The 13,194-nt window shown below is 39.4% G+C and overlaps 1 protein-coding gene across 2 annotated transcripts in view; it reads left to right on the top strand.

Annotated features, from left to right (window-relative positions):
• The window catches only part of tmem44 (transmembrane protein 44), a 37,893-nt gene extending 26,646 nt beyond the window's left edge, over nucleotides 1-11,247 (top strand). Inside the window, exons 9-11 of one of the 2 annotated variants that reach the window (XM_080185666.1) lie at nucleotides 275-451; nucleotides 7,618-7,650; nucleotides 10,223-11,247. In XM_080185666.1, the coding sequence (XP_080041792.1) occupies nucleotides 275-451; nucleotides 7,618-7,650; nucleotides 10,223-10,462 (450 nt within the window). In that variant the 3' untranslated portion in view covers nucleotides 10,463-11,247. The remainder of the gene's footprint in view (nucleotides 1-274; nucleotides 452-7,617; nucleotides 7,651-10,222) is intronic. The other variant, XM_080185668.1, reaches the window with a different exon arrangement.
• The last annotated feature ends 1,947 nt before the right edge of the window (nucleotides 11,248-13,194 follow it).

The raw sequence follows: 13,194 nt of genomic DNA, 5'->3' as shown, positions 1-13,194 counted from the left end.
TGGAATGCAACATATTCAAATAAATGACAAATGTCTTTGTTCATCTGTGTGTGGGTTTTGAAAATTATTTAGTAGAATTTGAATTATCTAAGATTGTTAAATGGATCTGTACCGTTATGAATAGGTGGTTCTATTAGCAGCTTTTAACCTGTGCGGTCTGCAGGAATTCCCTGGCTAGTCAGCACTCCCAATGCTACATGAATATGGACTACTTGTTTTCATTGTCTTCACAATGGTCTTCAGCTGTGTATACTGTACCTATTTGTAATTATAGATTGGATTTGGTGTTAAAAGATTACCTGGAGATGGACAGACTTGTACAGAGAGAGGAAAAAGAGTGGATACCCTGTTTGCCCACGACCCCCCAATGTACCCTCCAAAACAGGTTATCCATGCAAATGTGTCCTCGTGTAGCTCGTCAGATGCTACTTCCATAAACTCTGAACTAGAGGTAAGCTGCATGTGTGTTCCCATTTTAAGGCCACTGGAGAAATAAATTCTACTTAATCATCATCACTGATCCTTTGACATACATATCTTTTTATGGATGAGGTTTCCCACAGTCATGGTTCAGTTATTCATCTTATCAAGTGCTGAAGGCAGTTTAGTGCTGGAAGTCTCATTGGTAGGGTGTGTGGAAGCCAATATATTGTTTTACTTTATCAGTGAACTTCGAACTTCCTTGATTGTTGGAGATATTGAAAGTGATAGTTAAGTAGAATTTATATTATTTGGCCTTAATAGCTAACCAGCATAACTTGCTACATCGCTTTGCATCAGCATGAAATTATAACCAACTATTTTGCCTATCTTGCTTTGTCCTTGAAGCATCATGTTTAACTTTAATTCTAACTGTCATGTAACTCCAAGCGTCATTTTATATTCCTTCTTGAACTGTTAAGTCATTTTACTTTATCTTCAGTTAACTTAGCTTTACATTTTCACATTTGTTGCAATATTTGCTCGATTTTCTAAGTAAACAAAAATAAAATGCAATATTCCAAACTATAAATTGATTCCGATAAGCCTGCATCTAATTTGCAAAGGGTCTTTTGGATTTTTAAAATTTTATTCTCATTTTCTGAATTTAATGCTCGGATGCAAATTTGTTTAATAGTATTACACAGATATATTCAGTAATGCACAGAGATATTCAGTAATTCACACAGATATTCAGTAATTCACACAGATCATTTGATTATTTAACAATTCATATTAAAAATTAGTTGTGCAATTTGGGTGAAATTGGCAATTGTGAATGAGACCAGTTCCTCTCAACCTCAACTTCAAATAATGCTATTTTATTGCGACAGTAAGAATGCTTTTCCTGTTAAGGAATTAACTGAAATAAAAACGGAACAGTTTTAATTTTCAGCACAATGTAATAATTATGGCTGTATAACATTCTGGAAGAAAACACAGCATTTGTCCCCCATTTCATCTTTGTGGAGATAATGTTTAATTTTTGATGGATAGTGCCCATTTTTAGGTACAACCAGTGGCATTAGCAGATCGAAACAGTGTTGTTTGCCTGCATGCACTTCTTGGGCTAAATTCTCAGTCGCCCCACCGGTGCAAAGGATGGACTTGGAAAATCACGCCCATGATAAGACTCACTAGATCCTGACACCTTGAGTTTTCGATGGGTTGGGGAACTGGAAACCTGTGTCTCCTTGTACAGATCTTTTGGAATCTGGGGAACAATAGGAATTTTCATAGAATCATAGAATCCCTACAATGCAGAAGGAGGCCATTCAGCCCATCAAGTCTTTACTGACCACAATCCCACCCAGGCCCTATTCCCATCATCCCACGTATTCACCCTGCTAATCCCATTGACACTAGGCTGAATTTAGCATGGTCACTCAATCTAACCCGCACACCTTTGGAGTGTGGGAGGAAACCAGAGCACCCGGAGGAAACCCATACAGACACGGGGAGAATGTGCAAACTCCACACGGACAGTCACCTGAGGCCAGAATTGAACCCGGGTCCCTGGCGCTGTGAAGCAGCAATGCTAACCACCTTGCCACCATACCACTAATTCAGTTGAAAAGCGCAGTGACATATCAATGAGCCATTAGTGCTAATGATTGCAGTGTGAAAAAGTTGAGTTAAAAATAGGAGATTTAAACTCTGTGGTTTATGTAGTGACACCAAGTTGAAATTGCTGGTGCTGAGAGACTTGTCTTTGTGAGGATGTGTGTTTGAACTCTTGAGAGACATGAATGTCACTTAGATGGGTAGAACAGGGCAAGAACCCCAGGAGCAGCTTATTTGTCAGCTGTCCTTGGTAAAATTAAGAGGGAAGTCCCACCAGCCAGCTGTGTATGTTGCTGATTTTCTTCTCTGGCCATGGTTGGGACCTCCAACTCAATTGACGAAATTCTGTTTGATGCCTTTATTCTCCAAGTATCCCAGGTGCCGGACTTCTTCAGACCAAGAGTCAGACTTTTATGAGTGTCTCCAGGGCGTAAAGCTTATCCCTTGAAGAGATGGCTTCTGACACCTCCAGTACCCAAGACACTACAACCAGAGCCACTTAATAACTTGAAGCAATATTGAACAGAACATTGGCATCTTAGGGTGGCACAGTGGATAGCGCTGCTCCCTCACAGCCCAAGGGACCTGCGTTCAATTCCGCTCTCGGGCTATTGTCTGTATGGAGTCTGCACATTCTCCCCTGTCTGTGTGGGTATTCTCAGGTTGCTGCAGTTTCCTTCCACAGTCCAAAGATATTAATTGGCCATGGTAAATTGCTTTTTAGTGTCAGCGGGACCAGCAAGGTCCTGGGGTTATGGGGATAGGGTCAGGGTGGGGTTGTTATTGATGCAGGCTCAATGGGCTGAGTAGCCTCCTTATGCTCTGTAGGTTTCTATTATTTTATGATTAAAGTTATGTTTCTGCAACTATGACCAGTCCAATCCTGCCTTCCAGTATGAACAATTAGGGTATTGAATTGAGGTCATTTGCTGCATGCTGCACAACATTATGTAAAGAAGACTGAAACTGGATGATGAGGAGGACTTGGAATGCTGCTGTTCCTTGGAAAAGAAAGATGGTCCAGAGGAATCTAGTGCCCTGGTACTGGAGGAAATCTGCTGTGTCCATCCCAGGCCTCCTGGTGAGCAGCAGACTGACACAACTCCAGGCCATGTTGGTTCAGCAACATTTCACCTATTGGCTATCAGCCCTAATGCCAAATGGTTCTGTCACTCCCCTTCCCTTAGAGAATGAAATTACCAAGGAATCCCATTGATGCTCACATTGAATGAAACTCTGGTCTCCACCAACAATATTCTCTGCCCGACACAGAGAAGCAAAACACTTCAAATTTGAAATAAAAAAGAAAATATTGGAAACACTTGGCACATCACCAGCAAGTGTGGAGAGAGGCGATATAACATTTTTGGTTAGTTCTGATGGAAGGTCATTGACCTAAAGCGTTCATACTGTTTCTCTCTCCATAAATGGTGCCTGATGTGCTTGCGTATTTCCTGCATCTTTTGTTTTTTTTTTCCCCAGCCTTTGCACTATGAAATCCAATCCCCACCACCCCATCCCTCCAGTAGCATACTCTGTAAGGCCTTGCTGTCATCAAGCAATGATGATTCTTGACTGCCCGTGCATGGCATGATCTACAGGCTGCTTCACCTGTGTTATTGCAGGGGCAATCTCTGTCACACGTCTGTGCTGCATGATCAGTTCCTTAGTCAAAGGAGCCAAGGAGGTGAAGGATGAGGTTGGTGTGCCCTGAGGGGTGACCTCTCACCCCATCCCACCCCAGTGCTCTTCAACAATCTCTTCACTTTCGTGGTGCCCTTGCATACTGGAACTGCAGCTGGCAACCATGTGCTGCGCTGTCAGCGATATTGAGTGGTCAGTGCTCCAGAGAGTTATGTTTTGTGTATGTTAGCATGCTGCTCATGCATCCTCTCAATTTGGTACTGCGTATGGCCCTCTCAAAAAGTTCACCACTCCTCTACGGAGGAGCTCATGTGCTTAAAATCCTCAGACACCTAGGAGCATTTGTGGTGAATGTACCCGTCCGTTGTCTGTCTTCCGGGACATCTGACCTATGGGACTTCATCTACTTCCTGATGCTCCAGGGTGAATAGCCAAGCCGTGGTTTGGAGCGGGGTGGGGGGGAGGAGGGGGAAGAGAGGAAGAGGGGAGGGGGGTAGGAACCAGGGAGGAAGAAGAGCTAAGAGATAGTCATAGAAAATTCAATAGTAGGGGATCCAACAGAACATTCTCAGCTGTAGATGTGACTTTAGGATAGTATCTTGGCTCCCTGGTGCCAGGGTAGGAATGTCATGGCTGCAGAGCATTCTCGGCAGGGACGGGTTGGGTGAACAACCAGATAAATGGGGCATTTTCAAGTTGGTAGGCTGTAGCCAGTGGAATGCTCCAAGGATCAGTGATGGGGCCTCAGCTGTTTGCAGTCTATATATGACTTGGAAGAAGAGACTCAGGAAAATGTAGCCAAGTTTGTTGATGGTTCAAAGCTAGGTGATAACGTAAGAACATGAAGAACCTGCAAAGACCCAGTTAAGTGAGTGGGCCACAGAGTAGCAAATGGATTATTTTGTTGCAGATTTATTAATAGTCTTTAAATGTCCCCACAGCTGCCATGGTGGGATTTGAATGCCTGTCTCCAGCGCATTATTAGTTCGGGCTTCTGGATTGCTATTCTAGTAACATTACCATGATGATACTGTCTGCACATGATCTGGGATGGATTGCTGAAAGAGTGCTTGAAGCAATTTCAGTAATAACATGAAAAAAGAAATTGCTTAAATATTTGGATTAGTGGAGGGGGGTGGTGATGAGTGGAGAGCTGCAGCGCTATGGGGAGAGGACAGGAGAACTAGACTGATTGGATAGCTCGTTCATGAACCAACGGAGGCACAGTAGGGTGAATGGCCTCCTCCTCTACTGTGCTGGTTGCTGGTACAGTCAATCCCCCATTTCCTCTTACCCATATATTCACCACTCTCTGAAGACAGTAAATCTGAACTGCCTTTTCACACTCCCGCAACTTAAAAATGTACCATTTTTAGAACCTGCAATGATGTTAAATAGATGAACATCTTTCTAGGATGAAGGAGGAAATGACAGAAGTTTACGTGCAAATAAAAAGATTTAAAATACAAGTTATCTTGAACTTCAGTAAATGGTCAGAATCTGAAGATAAATTTCATAGAGCCAGTAGGAAAATGCTATTTCTACTCCTTAGCAAGTCCCATGGACATTTTTATAATAACATAAAGAAATAGGATTTTCATTCAATACTATTTGATCTTTTGATGTAGCCAAATGTGATATAAAATCGCATTTAATCTAAACCTGTAGATGTATCATCTGATCACAAATGGTCAGCTATTAACTATGCAGTTATTTCCTGTAATTGGTTTGAACTGAATTTTGAGCTTGCCTACAAAATGGCGTGCTAAAGTTTCAAAACAAACCATTGGCTGTGAAGTAATTGGAGATAATACTGAGGAGGTAGAAATTATGAGTAGAACCAAAGGAACTTCTTTAGTTCCTTAATGAGATGAGATCCGTAATGAGTACTTTGCATCAGTATTTACAAACGTTGATTGATGATGTCTTGGAGGGGTAAGTAAACCCTTTAGAGCAAGTCATCATTTCAAGGGAAGAAGTATTAGGTGCATTAAAAAGCATTAAGATAGACAAATCCCCAGGGCCAGATGGCATCTATCCCAGATCACTGAAGGAGATGAGAGGAAATTACTAGGCCTCTAACAAAAATGTTTGTTTCCTTGGCCACAGATGAGGTCCCAGAGATTAGCTAATGTTGTCCCATTATTAAAGAAGGGTAGGAAGGATAATCTGAGTAATTATATGATGTCAGTGATAGTGAAATTGTTGGAAAAGATTCTTAGGGATAGAATCTATACACATTTGTAACTGAATGGTCTTATTTGCGACAGACAGCATGATTTTATACAAGGGTGGTCATGTCTCACTAATTTGAGCTTTTGAGGAGGTAACAAAAACGATTGATGAGGGAAAGGCTGTAGATGTTGTTTACATGGACTTTGGTAAAGCATTTGACAAGGTCCCTCATGGCAGGCTGGTGAAAAGGTTAAATCACACAGGATCAATGGTGAACTAGCTAGATGGATTCAGAACTGGCTTAGCCATAGAAGACTGAGGGTAGCGTTGGAAGGGTGTTTTTCTGAATGGAGATCTGTAACTAGTGGTGTTCTGCAGGGGTCAGTGCTGGGACCTCTGCTGTTTGTAATATACATAAATGACTTGGAAGAAAACATAGCTGGTTTGATTAGCAAGTTTGTGGATGATATGAAAATTGGTGGAGTTGCAGATAGTGATGAAGATTGTCAGAGAATACAGCAGGATATAGGTAGCCTGGAAAACTAGGCAGAGACAAATGTGAGATGATGCATCTTGGTAGATCTGATTCAGGTGGGAGCTACAAAATAAATGGGAGAACCATCAGGATCATAGACACACAGAGAGATCTGGGAGTACAGATCCATTGATTCTTAAAAGTGGCAACACAGATGGAGAAGGCAGTGAACAAAGCATTTGGCCTGCTTGCCTTCATCAGCTGGGCATTGAGTTTAAAAGTTGGCAAACTATGTTATAGTTATATAAAATGTTGGTTAGGCCACATTTGGAATACTGTGTTCAATTCTGGTCGCCACACTACCAGAAGGACGTAGAAGCTTTGGAGGGAGTACAGAAATGGTTTTATTGGAATGTTGCCTGGTATGGAGGGTATTGGCTACGAGGAGGGATTAAATAAATTCGGATTGTTTTCCATGAGAAGGTGATGATTGAAGGGTGACCTGATAGAAATTTATAAAATTATGAGGGGCATAGATAAGATGAACAGTTGGAAGCTTTTTCTCAGGGCAGAAATGATAATTATAAGGGGGCAGAAGTTCAAGGTAAGGGTTGGGGGGAAGGTTCAGTAGAGATGTGTGGGGAAAATTTCTCAGTGTGGTGAGGGCCTGGAACGCACTGCCAAATGAGGTGGTTGAGGCAGACACATTAGTGACATTTAAGGCTTCTAGGAATAGACAGATGAACAGGTGGGGATTAGGGGGATACAGGTGGTTGGTGATCGGTGCAGGCTTTGTGTGCCAAAGAGCCTGTTCCTGTGCTGTACTGTTCTTTGTTCTTTGTATGCTATTGCTTCAAGGCTTGATTGTAGGAGAGCACATCAGAAATTGAACAAGTTTTCTGTTTTAACATCCCGCTCATTTCTGTGCATTTCTGGTGAGCAGTAGTCTATGTGAAGAGTGTGTATTCATTAAAAATACCTGTTAATTTACTGACGAAAGGATGAAGTATGGGCAGTTTTCTGCTGGTTGAACAGGTATCCCTGAGGATAAAATCTAAAAATATTTGATCCAGATTGTCAGCATGAAAACTCATTGTGCCCTCGAGATGTGATGTAAACTTGGTTTCAGCTGTTTTCATTGTTTACATTTGAAATTACAGTATTGATTTTATATTTTTTAATAAGTAACTGGACTGCGGTGACAATGTGAGACTCTGATTCTGGGTTAAATTGTTGAACACTGTTGTTTAGTTCTGTTGATCTGTGTTTTTACTCTGCAGCAAAAGTACTTGGAAGCCTTAAACTCAGAACAGGTATGAACTGATGCTACTTCACTTGATACTAATCTAACAAAGGGCTGGGGCAGTTGTTTGTTCATGAGAAAGCATCCCTTTGACTTTAAAATAAAGTTGATTCATTTTTTAATATGTCTCATTTTTAAATATTATTGATTTGGGAAAAGCTAGATATTTCAAGGGAATATAAAAATTTAATGATATCAGACTTCTTCTTATTGTGTATAACCTCATTATTTTGGGTAGAATTTTTGCAGCCCAGATAAAGGGATACTGCTCTGTGGTCCCGCATTGACCATATTGCTTCAAGTTAATTGTAAATCTATTAGCTCTGTAACCATGACAGCAGCAAGATTTACAATATAAAAATGTGTGAAAGTTAGTGTTTCAACTGAGACAAAATGCAGAATTTTAAATTGAATTAGTATGTTTCATCTATTTTAATAGATTATATACAGGAATTTTATTAAAATTAAATTTGGAATCTTGTTAAGTAATGTACTTGAGCTCAAATAACTTTATTAGCTAGAAAGGATCAGGGCAGAAATGTACCTTTTAACAACTGCAACTTATAACAGCCCTTCAAATTGTTGCACATTAAAATCAGGGTTGTGGGCTGTTCATTGATTGGCATACTCGGCACAGTTTCATTCAGTTGTATGTCATGTTTTCATTTTATATGTGTTTGATTTAAAATTGTGTTCCACATATTAGTTTATAAATATTTGTATGTAGAATCATTTCAGTCTATGCAGATATTAGTGCTGCAATGTCAGCGAGTACAAACACGCTTGAAAATGTTTCATATGATGACTACATGTATGAAAGCTAATGGTAAATCAAATTAGTCCTTTCAAGTCAACCCCACCAACGTTGAAAAACTCTAAATCGTCTATTGGTGACAAAAAGGCAAAACGCGAAACTTCTGGAAACTTCGTTACCTAAAGATTTTTGACTGCTTGATGAGCCTTAGACTTTCTGATCAGTGACCCACATTTGATTTGTATTATATTCTCTCCAGAGACATTTACAAAATTAAATCTGTAAATAAGCACAATTAAGGCAGCTGTCCGAAAGTATCCATCAATTTGTTTATTTACGAGGTCTGTGTTCAGTCCAAGAATTGTCCAGTCTATTAGTACAGAGCCCACTGTTTATAGTGAGCTTGTTTGTTCAAGTTAAGATGTAACAAGGGCAGTTTTTGAGCCAACGATACTATTTCCCTTGCCTATCAAGTCTTTATATTTGACTCTTACACATAACGATCATAATTAATGTGCCCTGGTTATAGCTTCCCAATTTTTGATATATGTTTGACAAAGTACCGAGGAATTTTACATTAATTTCAAATACAAAATGTGCCTCACGACTGCAACCTGATATTGCACATGAAACTACATTAAGTCTGGGTAGAGTTTATTTTTGAAGCTAGTGAATTCAGACCATTGAGGTGTCTGGCTATTTGTTGAAGAATGTCTGTTCAAAAGGTGAAAATAATGAACAGACATTTTAAATTCATTAGTCCCTGCAGTCATTTGGCCGTTTGTATTTCCACCAGATTAATCTGACATCTCAGAATGGTTGGAAACTTGGAAGTGGTGTTTTATTTCCCACGTTAAAAAAAATCAGTGCCATCAATTTCAAATTGTACCTGTAGCTCCACTGCTTTAACACTAACTATTTTATTTGTTCCTTCAACCATTGAGCAGCGAACACTCCTGCTCTAGTTTAAACTAATGTGGCTGGTTGAAAAAGCTTGTACATAGATATAGCTGCTTCTATACAAAATAAACAGAGTACTTTAGGCACTCTAATCAGAAAACTTTTAAATTGACCTTAATGTAAATGGGTAGTGACATTGTATTTTGACTGTTTTTTTTTATATATTGTCTGTTTTAAATCTGGCCTTCTTGATCAGGATTTTTATTCATTTGATACACCAGGAATGATGTGTAAGATAGTGACAGAGTTGGGGAGGAATGGGGAACCCAGATGTCGGGATTATGTCAAATGCTGTGGAACCTCAACAGCATGCCGATCCTAAAAACCTGGAGGTGATGGTAGGTCAAAGGCCTCGAAGGGGATCAGAATCCTGGGTGGAATCGGATATGGGAGTCCATGTTGGATGCTTGGTGGAAGAGGAGATTCCTGGATTTGATGAGCCCTCACCCATTTGTAATCTTGGGAAATCCAGCTGACCATGATTAAAGTTGGAAAGGAAATTAGCAGTTAATACAATCTCACTATTATATGGCAAGCATGGACCTGCTTTCCTGGAGCTGGTTGCTCACCCATCCGTTCAGCTTTAAATGGCTTGGTTGGAGACGGACTTGTGTTGGGAATCTGAACATGATTTTATCCCCACCTAACCCATACCTGTCCATTGTTTCTTTTGGTTAAAATTTCCCCCTTTAAGTACTGGGCTCTGTATGCTCCATAAATTTCAGAAATAAATTTATAAATAAATATATATGTACATCGTTAACATTAAAGCAATAGGGGCTTATAAAATACTTTCTGCTAATATCAAATAACAGAACCACATTACTGATAAAGCTTCCTAAACTATGGTTGTCTTTCCTGTTCACAGTGGGACTTTGAAGACATTCCTCAAGAATGGAAAATGACTAGAAGGCAACAAGAACAGACTTTAAATCATAGTTCAGATCATTCTGCAATAATCAACATGCAATCCTTTCCTACAAGCATTGCCTCAGGTGCATCAACAGCTGACTTTTGGCTCTCTGACACTGAAACTATGATGACTGAAGAAAGAACCTCGGCAATTTTGGCTCAATATGAGGAAGAAGTGAATCGGACTCGACGATGAAGAGTCTTTATTCTCTTAATGTAAATGTGAAGCTTTTTTTTACATTTTTAAATAAAAGTCTGTGTTAAAAATGTGTATTATGATTTATTGTGTTTAACTTATGATGTACAATATAATAGACATGTATGACTGATATTTAGACAAAAACAGATCTTTGAAAAACCTTTTTATATTTCTTGTGTGACTGATTTCTGAGAGAGAAATATTGGTAAAGTGTATGCTCAATGTATATTTATTGCAATCTCTAAATGCCACATTGCTCCGAAGGATGGTCCAGCTCTCTGAGTTGGTTGACTGTTCAACCTTGAAGATGTCACAACTGAGCATGATCCTGTTCTCATCTAGCAATGAATTATAGACATTCTAAGCAAGATCACTGGATAATAAAAAGTATAAGCCTTTACTGGATTATTGTCCTCCTCCCTTATCCAAGAATACTGAGGTTAATTGTTATTATCTGTGAATTAATGTTTGGACGTGATCTTTCATCTCAACAAGCAGATGAAGGGTTTTATTTAAAGTATTAACAGAAGCGTTTTCTTCAGACACTGAGTCTTTTGTACTTTTGCATCTTTTTTTTCTTTATCCATCAGGATTACAGCATTTGCAGCTGAAAAAACATTTTCCTGCAGATTTCTGATTTGTGTTGTTCATGATGATATGGATTCTTTCCTGTTTACAACAAAGGAGTGCCTATAACATACAGGTGATCTCATCTGGATCACTGATTCAAATGATTGAATAAATTGAATTCCATTGCAATTAAATGGTATCTTTGGACATTTGATGCTCTGAGAATGTAATTCCATGATTCTGGTCATTATTCACTCATGCACATAGTCTTGCCATTTCAAAAACAGTTCAACAAATTATATGTGGATAAAATTTGTCCATTTGCTTATTCTGAAAAATGACCCAAATAGATTTTGCTAGATTCTAAGCAAGAAGTATTTTATCATCTGCCCAGGTTTAAAGGCTAATTTCAGGAGAGTTGTACATACTTCGTGTGCATGGAGGATAGGATGCTGGAACAAACATATCAAGTCCAAGATTAGACTTCTCGGAGAGGCTGAGGTCTTCAAAAAAAACATCAATTAAGGTAGAAAATGACAGGAGACAATTTAACTGCCAAGTTTTTTTTATTAGTGTCACAAGTAGGATACATTAACACTGCAATGAAGTTACTGTAAAAACCCTAGTCACCACACTCAGGCACCTGTTAGGGTACACTGAAGGAGAATTTAGCATAGCCAATGCATCTAACCAGCATGTCTTTCAGACTGTGGGAGGAATTCAGAGCACCCAAAGGAAACCCATGTAGACATGGAGGGAACATGCAGACTGCGCACAGATAGTGACCTAAGCCAGGAATCGAACCCAGATCCCTGGCGCTGTAAGGTAGCAGTGCTAACCACTGAGCCACCATGTCATGCTATTATTAAATCAAGCATTTATTTTCGTTTGAAACTGAAGTCATTCAAAATGTCAGTCATTGTGACCATATTGCCGGATGAAAATATTTTCAAAAATTGTTCAATTGATCATTAAAAACCTGTGACTACCAAAATGCTAACATTTTAAGGTAGAATTTCACCATTATAAATGTTTACATAAAATATTGACATACGAAATGAGGCCAGAATTTTACTTTTGCTATGGGAATCGGAGTGGGCAAGGGATGGACCATGGAAAGGTCCATTGACCTTAGATGAGATTTCATGGTTTCAGGATGAGCGAGGCTGTAAAATCTCACCCAAGGTCCCTGAACAAGAAATGCATTGATAGATAAGATTTTTAGTAACTAGAACAAAGAAAATTACAGCACAGGAACAGGTCCTTCGGTCCTCCAAACCTGCACTGACCATGTGCCTGACTTAACTAAAACCCCCTACCCTTCTGGGGACCATATCCCTTTATTCCCATCCTATTCATGTACTTGTCAAGACGCCCCTTAAAAGTTACTACGGTATCTGCTTCCACTACCTCCCCCGGCAACAAGTTACAGGCACCCACTACACTCTGTATAAAAAATCTGCCTCGTACATCTTCAAACCTTGCCCCTCACACCTTAAACCTATGTCCCCTCGTAATTGACTCTTCGACCTTAGGAAAAAACTTCTGACGCTCCACTTGGTAAATAAATATCTCCACTGCTGATTTGGTTCTGTTATCTCCTCTATTTCTGATATTTTGATTTGGTCTTCATTTCCTGTGATAGGATAGGTGAGCTCAGATGGAATGATGGCAAGGATGCAGGTTTAATCTCAATAGTGAGGGTTCAATCCCCATATTGACTGTGGCAGATCATAGACACCTGTCTCTTTGTATTGTTGCATTCTGGCAGAGTGGTACCCCTATCAAATATAAATAACCAATTCTCTCTAATGGAGAGAGATGCCTATAGTCCTTTATGAACTATAGCTGGTTATCAGTGAAAAGTACTTGCTTTGCCATTCCCTATGTTTATTAATATGTTTAAATACTTTTAAAGCATTACATTGCACATATGTAAAATTTCCACTTTAAAAAGTTCTGAATCCATATCTCTCCTTGTAGGTAACTAAACCTTAAGATCTTGGTGTATGTTAGAAACAATGCTAAGAAAGCTAATAGCGGAAGAGGTCTAATTGGAGTTCAATTTAAAGTTACACAATTAGCATAGATTACCAGTAAGCTTTCCACTACTTGTCCAGTCATGGTCAGCCAATATATTGCAACATTAGGCTGCAGTT

The sequence above is a fragment of the Carcharhinus amblyrhynchos genome, chromosome 3 (genome assembly GCF_965287045.1).
Source record: "Carcharhinus amblyrhynchos chromosome 3, sCarAmb.v2.hapA, whole genome shotgun sequence".
Classification (NCBI taxonomy): domain Eukaryota; kingdom Metazoa; phylum Chordata; class Chondrichthyes; order Carcharhiniformes; family Carcharhinidae; genus Carcharhinus; species Carcharhinus amblyrhynchos.
The sequence above is the reverse complement of the archived record's forward strand: the minus strand, read 5'-3'. Positions and strand labels throughout refer to the sequence as shown.